Source organism: Carettochelys insculpta, chromosome 1, assembly GCF_033958435.1.
Source record: "Carettochelys insculpta isolate YL-2023 chromosome 1, ASM3395843v1, whole genome shotgun sequence".
Lineage (NCBI taxonomy): Eukaryota > Metazoa > Chordata > Testudines > Carettochelyidae > Carettochelys > Carettochelys insculpta.
The window spans coordinates 13995411-14009676 of NC_134137.1; the positions used below are offsets into that span (position 1 = coordinate 13995411).

Here is a 14266-nt window from a genome sequence, read left to right on the forward strand (position 1 = left end):
GCAAGGACCAGAAAACATAGCCCTGTCTGCTCCCCCACAAGCTCACACTGGGGCTGGAGAAAGCAGCCCTGCTGCCAGGCACAAGAGCCCTGCCCTCCCCACCACTTTGGCTAGGACTGGGGGAAAGAGCCACCAGCACGACCCTGGCTTCAGCCACCCCCAGCCACTGTGGCCAAGGCCAGGGTCAAAAGCTACCGCTCTGTGCTCCCCACATCTGCAGCTCTGGCTGGGGCTGGGGGAAAGAGCTGCAGCCATAGCCTGCCCCCGCGCCCCCCACCATGCCAGGCTGACCAGGGAGGGGCACAAAAGCCACAGCCCTGAGCCCAGCCCTAGCCCCAGCTTCCACCTGCCATTTTGGCCAAGGCCGTGGATTCACAGCCAGGCCTCCCCGCCTCCCTGCCCCGGAGCACAGGCCAGGACCAGGACTGCAGCTCAGCCCCAGCCTCCCCACTCATTGGCCAGTTAACACCATCTTTCTCCAGTAAGGCTATCCCACGTGTAACCAGGATCCAGGTGTGTTCTTCAGGTATGGGCCAAACTCAACGGTGGCAGCCTCACACATCATTCCACTGAAACATCTTACCAAGGCCAGCGCAGCCCATGTGACACACAGAGGACCCACGTCCCTATGGAACTGCACTCAGCAGGACAGCGGCAGACAACCAGAGCACAGCACATGAATGAAAAGAAATTTTGGCCGAGGACATTGTGGCTACATCTACGCGTGCCCCTCCCTTTTGGAAGGGGCATGTAAATGAAGAGGGTTGAAAATGCTAATGAGGTACTGATATGAATAGTCAGCGCTCGTTTGCATAAGGGTAGCCACCTGCCGCATTGAAAGTGCTGCTTCCGCAGCCTGCGTGGACAGCGCTGTTTTCATGCTTACCCAGAGCAGATGAGCCCTTGACCCGTAAGCTGTCCCTGGAGCTCTGTTGCATGGAACCTGATGAGGGCAAATTCTTGGGGGCTGTCAGTTCTAACAGGGCGGATCTGTTCGGCTCAACACAGTCCGTGCTCTGTGGCGTCCAACCTATATGACAGGCCATCACCATGATGTTTCCATCCCTTCTGTCGCCATCCAGGTAGAAATCTACAGACCCCTGCAATCCACAGCTTCACTTGATTCCCTGGATAACACTCAGAAGGTCAAATTTCGGCACTCTGCCTCGGAAAGGGTGCTGACCCCTAGACTCTAGGACAGCGGTGTCCAATGGGAATTCAACTCTCGCCACACTTGTGGCTGTTGTCCTTCCATATTCGCCACGTTATACAAGACTTTATTCGATTATATTAAAAATAAATACCGTCTGGCCTTTGAATCCGCACTGAACTGTGAGATGATGTAATAATCACAGTCACAAGAACGGCACCACAACTCGATGCAGCAAGGAAAGGCTCGCTACAGAAAGGCTTTGAACCCCGCGTCACAACCACCACACAGTGCAGCTGGAAGTGGCACGGCTCCAGCTGTCCCCGGCAAGTAGCACAGACAGCCGTGCTGCCCCCACGTTACAGGGCCTGATACCACTGCCCGGTCACACCCTGCAGCGCTTCCTTTCAGCACAGGAGATGTCAGTGCCCGCAGGGGTTCCCCACGGGCTGGCAGGCTGCCCGCTGCATTGCACCTGTGCTAATTGTCTTGAGCACATGGGATGAATGTGAAGAATTATTCTTTCTTATGAGTTAGGTATGCACGCCTCCACCACAACGCATTCCTATTCGCCACATGTGGTGAGCAGTGAACATATTGGACACTGCGGTTCTAGGGGATGCTGCCCATCCTGAGTCTGCCCTGCATGAATACCCCTCCCCATTGCTGTTGGAAACACCACCTTCTGGGACAACATAAAACTAAACTCCTGTCCATTGGTGGGCCCTGGAGATGCCATGGCAAAGCTTCGCAAGCCAACCTGCTGTCCTAGTGAAACTACAGACAAGGTATGTTCTGCCTACCTAAATATCCTGTGCGGGATCAAGCAGACATGGTATTCTGCACTACTGCTGGCAGCATGGCTGGAAGCTCCAGGGTCCTGATCAACAGTGTGCTCAAGTCGCCGGAAAGGCTCCCATTGATGGCAATGGACTTTGCCTCAGGCCCTTTAACGGCTTTTTAATTTGACTCCTATTCCCCAAAGAAGCACCTAGCCAGAGCAATGACTGAACACTGGGAACCCCTCTCAGTGAAAGGTGCGGAGTGCTTGGGAAGGCAATCGGAGACTATCTCAGTAAACGTGAGGAGATGATTATTATGGGGGGCTCTTGCCTGACAGTGAATGCAAATATCTCCATCAAGTTCGTCCTGTGTTTATTAAAAGCCACTTCATCCGGGCAAGGTCGGCGTGGCTGCTTGAGCTCAGCTTGCTGAGTCAGCCTTCTTGGCTTTCACCAAACACAGACTCCAGCTAGCCTTCAAAAGTTGTGGCTGATTGGTTAGCACCCATGTGAAGAGAACACTCAGGCCAGCTGTGTGGAAACACCCTCTCTTCCCGGTTGTGTTTGACAGAAACAAGAGAAATCCTGTTTGAAAGGTGATCCCTGGAGCAATAAAAAAAATTAAACTAGCCATGGGAAACTTGGATGTATTGTACACAAATGCATAGAGCCAATCAGCTGAGTTGGAAACCACCCTAGTACATGCTGATAGCATGACCTCATTACCCAGTCCTTACCCAGCTGCACTGGCTTCTCATTTATTTCAAGACCCATTTCAAAATGTCCCTCTTCATTTGCAAAACTGATTTGCTCAAATGTACTTCCTAGGCCTGATCTCTGTTCCCCGCCCCAGCTCCCTCTGCTTATCCAGCGTCCCTCGACTCTCTGACCATCCCCAGAACCTCGCCACTGCTCATGCGAGGGACTTCTCCCTTGCAGTTCTTTCCTTCTTGCAGTATAGACAGCTCTCAAGTCCTTGATGTTTGCTTAATGCCTCAGCTCTTGGAGTCACGTGAATATTCAAGCATCTCAGCTATAGAAATAAAAGAGCATTTTAACCCAAGTTGTTGATGAGAACAGCTTCAAAATGGGAGTCCTAAAGTTTCAAAAAACAGCAGAAAAAAAGAACCCAGCATTTATTATTTCTTAGAGTCTCGTTATGGAAAGGGCAGCTAACGTGTGACATTAGGGTTTAAGGTTGCTAATAAGGCACCTAGTACCTCGTATGCCTCTGCTTCTACAGCTCTGTCTCATTTCAAATCTCATCTGAACCCACATCTGCTGTCCCTTTCCTATCACAGAAGATCCAGATGGAAATTCCGAGCTGCTGCCCTTAGCCACCTAAGTACCTTTTATTTATTGGTTAACGGGTGCAAATGTTTTCTTTGAGGTCCGTCCAGGAAGGTCCAGGAAAATCCAGTTGGGGACCCCTTCACAAACATGATTCCTCAGTTTCTGTCGTGGGTCCTCTGGTGAGCAAAGGACCAAAGCCTGGGAGATGCTGAGCAACTGCGAGAGCAACCCTGCTTGTTTTCCTTGGTGGGGGTAAAGGCCTCAGGATGGGAGCCGGCCCACCGATGGCAGGGGGGAAGAAGGCAAAAGGGGCAGTTGCCATGGACCCATCATTTCAAAGGGAAACAAGAGCTCTGGCCACCACTGCTACTACTTTAGCAGCAGCTGCAGCTCCAGGTCCCTTTGAAGTGCCGCAGCGGCCCTGCTAGACACAGCTGGAAGGGAGGCCCAGCACCACGATGTGAGTGGCACTCAGGGCTGACTGCCCAGTGCCCCGCCTCTTCCAGGGTGCAGAGCCAGGCCCCTCTCCCACCTTGCCCAGGACCCCCAGTGCCTGTTGGCCTCGCTGGATAGGAGAACTTGCTTTTGTCACAGGCCACAGCACAAACTGCATGTCTGTGTGGTCACTTCCCTGATGGATTAGCAATCACCCCAACTCCACATAGCATCTGACCCCTGAACTAAAAAGACACAAAGAAGGTGAGGAGAACCATGCTCCATTGGGTGGCCTGCCCTGTACATGAAAAAGTGAGGAGGTAATAACAAGTTCAGAGCACAGGTCTTATGCTTTGCAACCATGGATCTCTGAATGTAAAGCAGAGAAGGGTATCATTATCCCCATTTTACAGCTGGGGAAACTGAGACACAGTAATTTGGAGCAGTAACTCATTCGAATGTTTTGCAGACGTAATTGAATCAGACTCCATTAGGTGATATATTGTCTTTGCTTCAGGTCTGCCACATGCTCAGCTTCTCCATTGATTCATGTTTTCTCTGAGACAGTTGTCACATATCTCACATATGGCAACAGCAGCGTGCATAAGAACTGCCAGACAATCAGAGCAGGCTACCGCACCTTCTAGCCCAGGATCATGGTCTCTCTCAGTGCCAAGTGCTTGAGAGGAAGGTGCAAGAATCCCTGCAGCAGGCAATGATGGGATTATCTGCCCACAGAGGAACCAGTCTCAGTAGTTAGAAGGTGGCTTGGCCATGAAACACGAAACGTATCCCTTCCAAACTTTGAATCTCTCCACTCTTCTAAGGCAGTGGCTTAACATTAGTTAGGCCTCAGCCAGAGTACTGTGTCCAGTTCTGGGCCTCACACTTTAGGAAAGATGTGGAGAAATCAGAAAGGGTCCAGAGAAGAGCAATAAAATGATCACAGGTCTAGAAAATATGAGCCATGAGAGAAGATTGAAACAATTGGGTTTGTTTAGTTTGGAAAAGAGAATGCTGAGAGAGGATGTGATATTGGCTTTCAAATACCTAAAATAGGGTTACAAGGAGGAGGGAGAAAAATTATTCTCCTTAGCCTCTGAAAATAGGACAAGAAGCAATGGGCTTAAATTGCAACAAGGAAGGTTTAAGTTGAACATTAGGAAAAACTTCCTGTCACAGTGGTTAAACACGGGGAAAAAATTGCCTAAGGTGGTTGCAGAATCTACTTAATTGGAGATATTTAAGAACAGGCTGGATAAATACCTAACAGGGATGATGTAGATGGTGCTTGGTCCTGCCATGAGGGCAGAGAACCTGACTTGACGACCTCTTAAGGTCTCTCCAGCTCTAATGTCCTATGATTCTATGATCAGTTTAGCTGAGAGCAGAATTTAGCCTTTTTTCTCTTGCATGACCTTTAAAGTCTTCCTCCGCTTAGTTTCAGCTCAGCTGTGTTTTATGATCTTTAGACAACAAGGGAAGTTGTTCATCCTCCCTTGGTTTCTATGGAGGGTCTCCCTTCTGCCAAAAGAGACAGAAAATGACTAGAAGCTGCGTTGCGGCTTTCCATCCTGATGCATAAAAGCATCCCTGGGACTTAACGCAAATCAGTGTCTCTGCCGACTGGCTCCTTTGTTTTCCAAAGTGCTATTGATTTGTTAAATATAACTATTAGGATTGACAAATGTGCCTAACTGTGTCAGAAACTTGGAAAGAAGGCTAAGAAAAAACTACTGGAGTCTGGTCAGCTAGATACTTGAATGCTGCAGTACTGATCTGACACCAAATAAACTGCATATGCCTGGCTTTCCCCACTCCCTCCTTGTTCGATATCGTATTGGACGCCAGCTCCCGCTTGAATAATTCAGGAAACATGAACACATGAAATATTTCCAGCTATTTTCTATTTAAAAAGCGCCATTTCTATCTCTGGCTGATAAATTAGTCACTGTCACTTTAAATATAGATTTTGCTTGGTCCTGGCTAGATTTATGATAGCTCATTAAATGGTGGCAAGTTTTAAGGGTGAGCAGACTCGCTCATCTTAACCAGCGCCCGTTTTCAGAAGTTCCTCTCGGCCGTTAGTAATTTAGGAGAGTTGCAGGAAGGAAAAAGCAGGTGGGGCTGGGGGGATTGCAACAGGAAAATGACAGGCTGCAATGAGCCAGGGAGCGGTGAGAAACGCTGATGCGGAAAGAAGTAGAAGCAGCGGGTAGGACGGCGGATGGGTTGGGAGATGCAGCTCAGAGCCCTCAGGACGGTGCCACACATGCGGCTTTGTTCGTACAAAGAATCCTATAAATAGGCAGGACACCACATCTCACGAGGCACTGAGTAGCTGAATGACAGGTGGCTCCCAGCCCCATTCCATGGTAGACCCCGGACACTCCCCCAGCTGCTCCTCCTGCTGGGCAGGCCCAGTAAAAGGAAATCCTCTGCTCTCCCTGGACTGTCATTGAAGTACCTCTGCCCTGGCCATAGGCCCTCCCCCATCACCAGGGCTCTGTTTAGCATTTCCCTGGACATACTGAACAAATCCCACAAGTGCAGTGCTAAGGGATTTCCCCACTCTTGCAACAGCCTGCAGGATTGCCTATGATATGCAGGGCACGCATCTGTGCCAGCAGAGAGCATGAGGTACTGCAGGGATCCTTCTCTCCCCAACACAGATCAGGCTTCCCTTTAGCTAGTAAAGAATCAGTTAACCCAATCTTGGAATAAACAAAACGTGGCTTTAAGACACAGGGGAAAAGGCTCCCAACTACAACCAATGGGAGTTTGGCAGATCTAATGAGGATTTGCAAAGCATCTCATTGTCTGTGAAGTTCATACGCATGTAGGGCATAACGGTGTCTCCCAGGACTGCCTGCCACAAGCCTAAAAATCTTTGCTGCACGGAGAGGGGTCAGCCTCTTGTGTGACACATTTCAGTCTACCCTGGACCCTGCAGAGACCAGGGGAGACTCCCATGATCGTGGCCCATTGCAATGGTATATCAGTGCAAACATTGATGCACGGGGCTGTCTACACACTGGGAAGCCCTCTCTGACTTGAAACCCTGGGGTAAACATCAGCACCCAGGGTTTGGAGGTAACGCATTTGCAAAGCTCCATGGAGCTTGTTGATCGAACCCCTTTGTGTTCCATGAGGTGTGGGGACCCCAAGTCCCAGTGGTTACGGCTATGTACAGCACCAGGCACAACGGAGTCTTAAGTGGTCTGGAAATATCCATAAGCAACATTTGGGGAAACACTGCCAGGGGAACTTCAGGGCTTTTTCTCTACCCATTTTTCTTAGTAGGAAAAGCAGAGATGTGATTGTCCCTTCATCGCTTGTATCCCACCCAATTTATCAGGGGGTTCATAGAATCAGATTCTAGGGCTGGAAAGGACCTCAGGAGGTCATCTAGTCCAGCCCCCTACCCACAGCAGGATCAACCCCCACTAAGTCATCCCAGAAAGGACTATGTCAAGTCAGGACCTAAAAACGTCTAGGGATGGAGATTCCACACCTACAGAAGACTCTTCCTAGGAAAAATGGAGGTGAAGCATTTAAAAAACTCTTTCTGCCAGCTGCAGAAAGCTGTTCCCTGTCACTGCCCTTCACCTCTTCTCCTGGGTGCAATCTGGGTGCTGCTCAGGGTCTAACGTCAGCAAGAAGCTTACCCAGCCCCCATCTTGCGCACGTACTTTAAAAGCCACATCTACAAACTCAAAGATCCTCGGAACAAAACCAAAGAAGTCACCTAGGGAGGGAGACTTTGTCCTCCCCCTGTGCCCGTTCCATCTCTCCTGCCTTGCTGTCTGTGACCTCCCTTCTAAACAAATTCAGCTCTCAGTCACAGCCTCCCTGAAGCAGCTGCTTTGATTTCATGGATCCACCCTGGGTGTGCCTTGGTGTCTGGGGAGGGGGGACCGGATTTAGCCCTATTTCCCTGCCCCACCGCCGGAGTTTCTAATCCTCTTCTCTACCATTGCAAAGTACCCTGCAACCCCAGTGCAGATACTCTGAGAGAGAAAGCACCACGTGGAGCAGCAAGGGGGTTACTCCAGACTGGTGTGACAGCAGAACCTGGCCCGCCCTTGGGAAATCCGCCATAACAATGACCCCGGTGCATCTGTTCAGACTAAACACCCCCAGCCCCACTCTCTCCCGGCCCCAAACTCACCCCTCACGTCTGCGTCTCAGAGCCTACCCCGCTAGGCGCCTTCTCCTCCCTTTCCAGCCGAGACAGGGCAACGCTGACCCGGGGGGAACCCTAAAGAGCGGGCGCCCCCGGGAGCTAGACAAATCCGAGCTCCAAGGGACCAGCGCCGGCAGGTGTCAAATCCTGATCCGGGGGAGCGGGCGGGATCCTGGCTGTCCCCTGGCCGGCAGGACGGCTGGGTGCCCTGCCCCTCGCCCCTGCCCCTGGCCGGCCCCTACGTTGTCACCGGCGGCGGAGAGAGGCTCGGAGGATCCCGCCCCGGCGAGAGGGTTGAATCCTCCCCGGGGAAGGGCAGCGGCAGCTCTGAGCGCTCCCACCCACCTCCCCCAGCCGCGCACGGAGACGTCAGGGGCCGGGCAGCGCCAGGCGCCGCGGCCGGGCGGCGGGAGCCCGGACCCCACCCCCGCCCCGCCCCGCCCCGGCTCTCACTTCGGGAGCCGCGTCTCTCCCGTTCACACTTGGCCGCGGGCGCTGGGCGCGCGGGGGATGAGGCGGCCCGGCTCCCGCTGAGCGGCCGGGGCTGTGAGCGGGCGCTCCGGGGGGGGGAAGCCGCTTTCGGAGTCCTCCCGCTTGCCCCTGGCCGGGACTCGATGCCCAGGCCGGGAGCATGGCCGGGAGGGCCGGGGCGCTGCGGCTGCTGATGGCCCGCGGGCGCGCCCCTCGCCTGCTCCTCTGGCTGGCCACGCTGCTGCTGCCGCCGCTGCTGCTGCGGGCCGGGCAGGGCTGCCCGGGGCACTGCTACTGCTTCGCCACGCCCGAGCTGGTCCAGTGCAGCTACGTGCGGCTGCAGGAGCCGCCGGCGGAGCTGCCCCGCGGGGTGCGCAACCTCACCATCGCGGGCGGCAACCTGACGGTGCTGCGCTCGGCCGCCTTCGCCCGGCCCGGGAGCGGGCCGCTGCCCGAGCTGAGCCTGCTGCTGCTGGCCCGGGACAACATCGAGGCGGTGGAGGAACGCGCCTTCCAGGGGCTGCCCGGCCTGGCGGTGCTGGACCTGAGCCACAACCCGCTGCGCGCCCTGGCGGCCGGCGCCTTCCTCGGCTGCCCGCGGCTGCGCACTCTCAAGCTCAACCAGGCGCTGCTGCTGCTGGGCGAGGCGCCCGAGGAGCCGCTGGCCGGCGCCCTGCGCAACCTCAGCCTGCGGCGGCTGGAGCTGGCGGGCAACGGGCTGCGGGCGCTGCCGGCCGCCGCGCTGCCGGACGGGCTGGAGGAGCTGGACCTGCGGAACAACTCGCTGCAGGGGCTGAGCCCCGAGGAGCTGGCGCGGCTGGACTCGGCCCCGCTGGCGCGGCTGCAGCTCCACCTGGCCGCCAACCCGCTGCGCTGCGACTGCGCCCTGCGCCCGCTGCTGGCCTGGGTGCGCAACGCCAGCTGGCGGGTGCCCGACGCGCGCAGCCTGCGCTGCGCCGCCCCGCGGGAGCTGAGCGGCGCGGCCGCCTTGCCCCTGCGCCCCGAGCAGCTGGGCTGCGGGGCCGGGCGGGCGGGCGAGCAGGAGGAGCTGGAGACGGCCTCCTACGTCTTCTTCGGCATCGTGCTGGCGCTGATCGGCCTCATCTTCCTCATGGTGCTGTACCTCAACCGGCGGGGCATCAAGCGCTGGCTCAACAACCTGCGGGAGGCCTGCCGGGACCAGATGGAGGGCTACCACTACCGCTACGAGCAGGACACCGACCCGCGCCGGGCCAGCGCCAGCCCCAGCGCCAGCCCCTCGGGGCTCTGAGCCAGGGCCAGCGGCCACCTCGGCACCGGCCACACCTGCCCACGGGGCTGGCTAGGGGGCCCTGCCCTTGTGTCCAGGAGTCCCACCCCTCTGGCCTTGCCCAAGCGCCCCTCTGGCCTGGCCCCTTGTCCCCAACACCCTGCCCCTTATGGGACCCTCTAGGGGACCCAGCCCTTGTGCCCGGGTGCCCTGCTAAGGGACCCCGACCCTCTGGCCCTTGGTCCCAGCCCTTGGGGATCTCACCTCATTCCCCAAGGAGTGAATCCCACATGCATGCATAAAGCTGCCCCTGCCTAGGAAATCCCCACATCTGTTCACCCGCTACCTAGGGATCGCCCAATGCCCAGTGAGTGCCACATAATGCCTCACTCTCCTGCAGAATGCCCACCTATCCAGGGAATGCCCCAGGGGAGTACCCTCCCCATCCCCAGGGAATACCGACCCCCACCTGCTACTTGGGAATACTCCCTTGTCCCTTCCTGCCAGATGGGGCTCTTCCAACCAGAGGATACCCCACTCCCCAGGACAGCACCCACCTGTCCAGGGACCCCCCAGCAAAACTCTCCTCCACCGGAGCTGTCCTTTGCCAGCCCAATGGATGTGCCACAGGACCCATCCTTGGGACGGTAATGCCCCTACCCCCAGAGTAAGAAAACTACCTGGGATTCCTCGCTGCCCAGGTCACTGCCCCGGAGAACACATCCCCCTGCAGGGTCCTGGGGGTGGTGAATGCACCAGAGCTACCCACCTCCAAAGGCGTAGCCTGCGCAGCTCCATCACACCCACCCTCTCCTGGGGCTCTGGGGACACATGAATGTACAGGACTCTCCATGTAGAATTAACCCTAGTCCATAATTCACTGGCTCCCCCCTGAGAGGCTCCTCTGTCCCATCCAAATGGTCTGTAAGGGTTATGAATGTACAGGAAACACCCAGATCCATGGGGAGTTAAGTTGCGTCCAGGACTATGCAGGGTCCTCACCTCAAGAACCTGCACAGAACCCTGAGGGGTGGGGGGAGAGATGAATGTATGTTATCTAGCTCAGCTGAACACATCCCCTTCTGAAAGAAAGCCCTTCGCTCCTCCAGGGGGTGCGGCTGCTTCACGTTTCGCTATCCGAACAGAAGAACCCCCTCCCCATGTCTCAGAAGATGGCCCTGCAGAACAATCAGCTGTCTGTTTCCGAGGAAGAAGACATGGGTGTGCCCCCAGCTAAAAGACCCCGCCATGCCCTGCAGGAGTTCTGAATGCACTGAAGAGTTCCATGCACATGCAATTCCTAGTTACTCCAGGAGATTTACAGGGATGTTTTAATTTTTCTTTTGTTAAAAACAAAACTTCTGCAACCAGCTAGAATTCAGCTGTCTTTGAATTTACTTTGTGCACACGGAGAATGGGTGAGTTCTGTTTGGTGAATTGCTATAAGCAATGGGCTAGATGGTGGTAAACTTGCCTCCTGGATTTTACTGGAGCCTACACTTTACTTTTACTGTGTACAGTTCTCTTTCCTAGTATATTTCTATTTAAGAAATACAAAACAAACTCGATTTTTATTTTGCTCCAACAACTGAGGAAAAGAAAACAAAAAACTCCCACCAGTAATTATATGATCTGCTGAGCCCATTTATGTATTAAGTTTTCGTTCCACAAAAATTGTGACTTCTCTCAGGCACAACATAATGCACCTGCACAACGACAACAAACCCCCTTCCCTGCACGTTGCTCAAGCACACGGAGGCATCTCATTTCTGACTGCAAAGTAGAATCTAGACGAGGCTGTCTCAGCAATCTTTGTAACTGTTGGGGAAAAAATATCTTGCACAGATTTGCTATAGAATTGCCCCAGTTAGTATATATTAGAGCATATGTACTGAAGCTGCATCCAGTGTATTGTATGTTTTCTATAAAGCTTATTGCAATCATTTTGGAATACTTCATGGCTGAAGCAATGCTGTTATTAAGGTCTGTGTCTTGCAGAGCAGGACTGTTAGGTACTAAATAATCTCTGTAAATAGATTATTCCTTATAAACTTTTGTTCCATTGCTAGTTCTGTGGCTAGGGAAGGAGAATGAGTTTAAGGGGTAAATGAACAGCTTTTGGTTCTAATCATTCGGACCCAAACTTGCTGCGTGCCTGCGGCAAACGACTTCGACGTTGATTTCCAAAGGGGTTGATAATTCTGGGTTCCTCATTGCTCGGATGCTTAAGTTTTGCAAAGTCTTTAGTCTGCTGTGTTTCTTGCCACCACCACCCCACCCCCCCCCCCCCGGCTGCAGACAGCAAGTGGGAGAGCTGCAAGTGCTCTGTTTCGCTGAAATTGAGCTGTAGTTTTTCCCTCAAGTGGGGAACTTGAAAAGGACAGCACTCCAAACGAGCAAATGGCGGTCTTAACCTGCTCTGTGTTTGCCTCTCTGTCACACCAGAATAATAACATTTACATATGTCACAGGAGTGTTGCAAGTCCTAGTAAATGAAAGGATTGCAAAGGAGTTGATAGCAGCTCTCCCACCGGCATCCAGGGGTGCAGGGTCCCCATGTTTATAGTGTGCTTTCAGGTTCCAATTCTGCAAGCTGCTCCACATGGGTGGGGGGACTGCTGGGGTGAGGCAAGCTCCCCTGGCATCCCAGGGGAAAGCTGTGCAGAGCAGCTCTCAGGATAGGGAGCTAAGAGTTTTGCAATCCTTGCTTCAGCAAACCTCCCACTGAGCACATTGAATAAAGGATAAGGCTCAGTGTGAAAAAGGTCCCTGCAGACTTGAGATGTGGATCTGTCCCTGTTGATTTCAGTGGCAAAGTCCCTGGGATTCCATGGAATCACACAAATGCTTTTGAAACTTTCACCTGTAGGTGCCTAAAGATGAACTGAGAAGCCCACCTTTTTAGCTCCAAATGTTAGCCTCTCTGCAGTGTATAAGTGGGGCTCTCTCACCCCGCAGCTCTGAAGCCTAAAAGTAACACTCTGACAAAACATGTCTACAGGTTGATGCCGCTTTTTAATTGCATGTGGCTTTGTCAGTTTGTGATACCGTTTAATCTAATTATGCCTGCCCTGTCTGCCGTTTTTGAACATATTCAATAAATAAAGGAGCAGAACGTTTGTGGGAGCAAAGGACTCTTGCTTCATGAAGCCAGAGATCTGCAAAGTTATTTCCTACAAAGGGTTTTTTTTTCCCCAAAATGTGTGAGTCAATATTTTCCTGCTCAGCAAAGGAAGGATTTCCTAGCTCCCGCAGCAAGGAGGCAAAGCAAGGCAGTGTGCTGTGCATGTCTCCTCTACACCTTGGTCCTTCCCTTCAGCGCCTGCTCCCTGTCCGTCCTGAGCTAAGCAAAACCTAGCTTATTTCCTGCTGCAGAACTCCCTCCAGCTCCGATCCCATTGGCTTCCAAAGAAGTCAGATCAGGCGTAATGTATAAATGGAGTGTAGGATGAGGCCACTGGAGTCACTTTTACGTGAACTGGGTTTGAAAAGCCTTTTTGCTGCACTAGGCTACGGCACCAACAATTCCCCTGCTCTAAAGGGAATTAAATGCAAAGTGGATGGGAAGCCAGGTGGAATTTTACTGCGAAGTCCCTAAGACGAATTAGAGGTGCCCTCTACTTAATCATCTTGCGAAAGGTGGCATAGGCCTGTCTGCAGTCCAACTGGCAGATGTAATAACAATGCTGTATATATGTTCACCTGGAACAGGGCAAATACTCAGCCTCAAAATACATTTCATGGCCCTGTAAACTCTCCCCCTTCCCTGTGTTGCTTTCCTGTCCTCTGGTGTTAGCACAATGCATCATGCAAGGCCTCGATGAGAGCTGCATACAGGACTCCTATCCACATCCACAGACTCTTAACTTCCAGTTCCCTTTTAGGATCTGGGCCCAGGTCCCTATACACATTGAGCGATTTCCAGTGACAACAGGAAAGTTGCAGTATAGACTGGCCCAGGAGACTTAGGTACAGGCCCTGGCCTGTGACTGGCCTTGGAAGCGAACTGCCAATTGTCTATTGCAGGGGTCAGCAGCCGTCCCCAGGCAGTGTTGAAATTTGATCTTTTGACTGCTGTGTGGTCCGAGCGCAGGTGATGCTTTTTAAAGTCCCTAATGGTCCAGCTGCACCAGCGTCATTAACAATTAAATGAAGGTGCAGAGCTTTCCCATGTAGGTGGTTGGTTGGTAGCATTAGCTGGTCTTTTGTTAATCCACAAGCGGCCTGGCTTGGAGCAAGCTCCCGGCTGCATGCGGGAGGAGAGGTGGGAATGCGGTCTTGCCTGACATGCTGATGAAAATCAGCCCACATGCCACTCTTGACACCTGTGCTGGGGGTTACTGACCCCGATATAATGAAAGCTCCAGAGGGTCCAAGTTCCCCATACCTCCAAGATGGTGGCTTTTATGGCTCTTCCCACAGGACTACAGTTTTGCGGGACTGGGGCCTTGCTCTGTAGGTGCCAATAAGGCATAACACTGTTTGGATTCTCAGTTCCTCGTGCTGTTTCCCATAGAGCTGAACTTGCTGGGATCCTCAGCCATTCAGGGTCAAGTCGCTGTAGCTCAAGAGCTGATGGGAAGTGGGTCACAGGATATGAATTCAGCGTGTTATCAGCTTTTGTGGCTGGACCATAGCTTATTTTCAGTGGTGGTTTTACTGTAATTTCTCTTGTTATTTAACATCCTGAGATTTGATTC

The 14266-nt window shown here is 53.2% G+C and overlaps 1 protein-coding gene across 1 annotated transcript; it reads left to right on the forward strand.

The window, feature by feature from the left end:
• The first annotated feature begins 8326 nt into the window (after positions 1-8326).
• TPBGL (trophoblast glycoprotein like) lies at positions 8327-12681 on the forward strand. Its single transcript, XM_074980918.1, has one exon. It carries the CDS (start codon positions 8478-8480, stop codon positions 9585-9587), a length of 1110 nt encoding a protein of 369 aa, XP_074837019.1. The 5' UTR covers positions 8327-8477; the 3' UTR covers positions 9588-12681.
• Positions 12682-14266: the final 1585 nt, after the last annotated feature.